Consider the following 3,994-nt stretch of genomic DNA (forward strand, 5'->3'; position numbering starts at 1 on the left):
GCTCTGAGGTCTCCATACAACCTTCTCTTCTCCAGGCTGAACAGCCCCAACCCCCTCAGCCTGTCCTCACAGGGGAGATGCTCCAGTCCTCTTAGCAACTTTCTGGCCTCCTCTGGACTTGCTCCAACAGTTCCATGTCCTTCTGATGTTTGGGACACCAGAACTGCACACAATAAATCCAGCACCAGATCCAGACACCTGTTAAACACTTCCAGGGATGGTGACTCCACCACCTCTCTGGGCAATATTCCAATGCCTGAGAACTTAAAAACATTTTTACTGTTTACAGCTTACAAATCTTCACTACAAGTACCCACGTGGCACCTCTGGGGAGGACATGGCACAGCTGTGACATGGCACAGGCTGTGGGGCCTCTGGTCACTGCCACATTGACCCTCTCCCAAGAGTGTCATGTTCACAAAGCAAACAGCACTGCTGCTTTTAAAGGGTTTCTCTTCTTTAAGTGTTTTTAAGATGGTGGGAAAAAAAATCTACAAAAATTTTCTCACTAAAAAATGCCAACGATGAAAGGTCATTTTCCATTACAAAACTTCATTTATAAGAACATTATATACAAGGTTTCACTGACCAAAGAGTTCACAATCACCTGCAAACTGATTCACTACAAGATCACACAGGGAAAGCTTTGTAGGTAACACATCATCACGTTGAAGGTAGTGACTCTTCCCAACATCCACTGCAGGTCACTGACACAAAATCCTTTATCAGTGGAAAATCCAAACAACTCCAAAGGCTTCAGTCCAAGGTCATCAGTATCGTCTGTTCATCTTCTTGAACTTCTCATAGTGATAATCATCTGTGGCCTTTTCATTGAGGGGACGCTTGCGGTTTGGAGGAGATCCTTCAAAAGGAAGAGAAGGAAACATTATTTCCCTGTCCTTTCACAGGAGATACTTCCCTAACTCCCCCACTGATACATTATTCCGTTATACAGCCCCTCCCTGTGTGAAAGGTGATTGCTTCAGCTGTCAGTGCACCCTGGCCTGGCACCCTTTGCTAGTCCAGTGTCCACCAACCCCTGTCAGACAGCTCTGGCAACACACTTCAGCTGTGACCTTTGCTGCTCCACCTCAGAGCACCTCTAAGCACATCCAGAGAGGCTTCAGGAGTGACCTAGTAGTGGCACATCAAGCAGCTCTCTTGGACTTGGATTGTTCCATTTCCCCACTAGCTCAGGGCACCCAGTGGGGAGGAGGCAAGAAGCATCAGATTGTTTCTCTGTGCAAGATCCCTGGAGAGTTCCAGTGTCTCTCCTTACAACCTCTGAGGTTCAGGACTCACGTTCAGGTTCTGGCCGCTCGGTGTCTCCGACTCGCAGTGGACGAGGCTTTGGCTCCTCTTTGTTCCTTCGCACTGGTGCATTCAGCTCCTCGTGATAAACTGCAAGAAGGGAAATGTCAGATAAGGAATATTATCCGGACGACTCTTATTACTCAGATGGACAAATCTCTATGGCATTTGTTACAACTCATCTCTAGCACAAACAACTGAAGCTCAGAATGAGTTTTCTTGGAATTGGTTTCTATGGGTAATCAATACAGCAAATTTCAGTAGCACTGTTTCATCAGAAGTGGCCCAAACACTCTTCACTTCTTCAGGACACACCAAGGTGACTCCTCTTGGAGTCCCTGGAAGCATGGAAGGACACATGAAGGTCGCCTTTCCTCCAGATGGCTGTGGTGTGGTGTGGCTTGCCTGGAGATTAATTCCTATCTCCTGTCTAGTGAGGTCTGTGTTTGCTTGGCCACCTGTCTGCTCTGGCAGCCTACAAACTGGACTCTCTCCATTATAAACCAACATTTATCACTGCAGACAAGGCAGGAACTTCCAGCACATGCTCAAGGCACAACTTAAAGAAAATGTTTTGAAATTTATGAGGTGGTGTCAGCTGGGACTTCAGAAAGTCCAGCCATGAGAAATACATCCCTTTCCTTGCTGACGAGCAAAAGAAAGAGACCAGGCCAGATGGGGTCTATGAGCACCCCAGGAAAACCAAGCAGCTGGCTGCTTGTGCCAATACATGGACTAATTTCTCCTGCACCAAACTCTGTCCCAGCTGGGTCAGGAGAGCTATGCAAGACTTACATCTGTTGTGCTGGACATAGTTAACAGCCATGTTCGTGGGAACAAAGGAAGTTTCACTGTCTTTCTTTTTGTTCTGCTGCTCTGCCAGCAGCTTGGCCTTGGCCTCTTCAGTAGAGATGATGTTTTTTATTTTTGCACTAGAAGAAGAAGAAAGAAAAAAATACTCATTAGAAAGGGCAATAGGCACAGAAGTATGAAGTGGATGGATCTAGGGGACAGTAATAGCACTGCTGTGGTATTTGATGTGGTTTACGAGAGGAGGAAATGCTATACAAACATCCTGGAAATTCAGGCCAAACACATACTCAATTCCCAGGTCCACTTCAGGAATGAAAAAAAATCTCCTCAGTCTTCTTGGCAGAGGAGACACGTATGTTCTCTGGCAGCTCATACAGAGAGTCCTCAGCATTCTTAAGCTTCACCTTCTGCTCCTCGTTCTCCACAATTCCCTTTCTCTTCTTCAGCTCAGTCTCAATGTACTTCATCCTAAACAGCAGCACACAAGGGACACATAGCATGTAATTCTGTTTTCTGTACTCTGTCCCTGCACTGCTGAGCACAGAGCAAAGAGTAATCTCAGCTAACATCAGTTCCCAGAAGATGTTCTAGGACTGCTCAGAATCCAAAACAGAAAGTGGTGAGGAGCCACCCAATCCCATTCAACATCAGAGACACAACTCACATGTCAGCATCTTCATCCCTCCTGTTGGTTTCTGCTGAGAAGGAAGTTCCCAGGTTCAGATCTTCCTCTTCATTGATCCTAAATGGAAATCACAACCTCTGGTTAATTCATTGACAGCTGTCATTTAACACTAGTCCAGGGAGAGATCTCCACATGCACCCACCTGTCCTTGCCTCTTTCTTTCAGCTTCTTCATGTCCACCATTCCCCCAGATTTTATCTTAAATGGGTCATCCTGTAAAACAAGAAATATTGAGAAACCCTGAAGCTTCCCTCTAGTTTAATGCTAGTCTTCAAAATCTGGAGAAAAGCACAGAAAACATTAAGGAATTGAGCTGTGACACCAGTCCCACCCCAGGCCAGACTCGCGCAGTCATCAGCCAGACCACATCGATGTTTTCACACCATCACATCTTAGCCCTGAGGTGATGAAGGTGTCCAGCACTTACCACAAGTGTTGCTTCTTCTTGCAACTTTTCTCCCACGAGCAGAGCTACAGCACTGGTCAGGCAGATAAAGAAAAAAAATGAAATTCAGTGGAAGGAAATGTATTACCAACAATACTGCATTGCTTTATCCTTCTCTAAATCTCCTCTTAAAGATCCCATTTTTCCATCCTCAGTCTTTAACACAGAATCTCCTCTCCCAAGAACATGGTTCTGGCACTATATGGAAGGAGGCACATGACAAGAGAAATTTACTATTGCACATCACACCCTTGGACAAAACACAGCTTCCCATCCATGGTGTGATATCCCTTACCTCACCCCATTGGGTCGCTTTCTGAGGCTCTGAACTTCTTTGGCCTCTTCAAGTTTTAACCTGAAGAAAAAAACAAACATTTGTCTTAGTATTTGATGCTTTAGTTTTAATTTCCTAATTTGATTTTCTGCAGTTAACATGGAATCTTCTAGGCCAACTTGGCCCTAAACCTCTGCCTATCAGCACCCACTTTTCAGGTCACAAGTTAGATAGATATTTTCCATTTATTTAAGCAATTCTTTGTATGTAAGCAATCAGAAAAAGAAACCCAAGGCACCTACTGGATATATCCCTTCCAGATGCTTTCCCTCAGCTGAGGAAGGAAACACCCAAACATTGAAAGGCTTGAAGAAGCCAATATGGGAAGAACAAGATAACACACATCAGTGCATGAGTGACTCCAGAGAAAACTGATGGCAAATTGAAACCTCAAGTCTCTCTCTAA

The 3,994-nt window shown here is 45.0% G+C and overlaps 1 protein-coding gene across 1 annotated transcript; it reads right to left on the minus strand.

The window, feature by feature from the left end:
* Nucleotides 1-469: 469 nt before the first annotated feature.
* Nucleotides 470-3,609, minus strand: LOC103799824 (chromosome unknown open reading frame, human C9orf78; the record flags this gene model as incomplete). Its single annotated transcript, XM_009072175.1, is given in 9 exon segments — nt 470-862; nt 1,303-1,401; nt 2,107-2,243; nt 2,412-2,438; nt 2,440-2,592; nt 2,789-2,866; nt 2,952-3,022; nt 3,237-3,288; nt 3,550-3,609. Coding segments are annotated over 9 exon segments (769 nt in total), but the record flags the coding sequence as incomplete, so codon positions are not given.
* Between the last annotated feature and the right edge of the window lie 385 nt (nt 3,610-3,994).

Source organism: Acanthisitta chloris, unplaced genomic scaffold, assembly GCF_000695815.1.
Source record: "Acanthisitta chloris isolate BGI_N310 unplaced genomic scaffold, ASM69581v1 scaffold9593, whole genome shotgun sequence".
NCBI lineage: Eukaryota > Metazoa > Chordata > Aves > Passeriformes > Acanthisittidae > Acanthisitta > Acanthisitta chloris.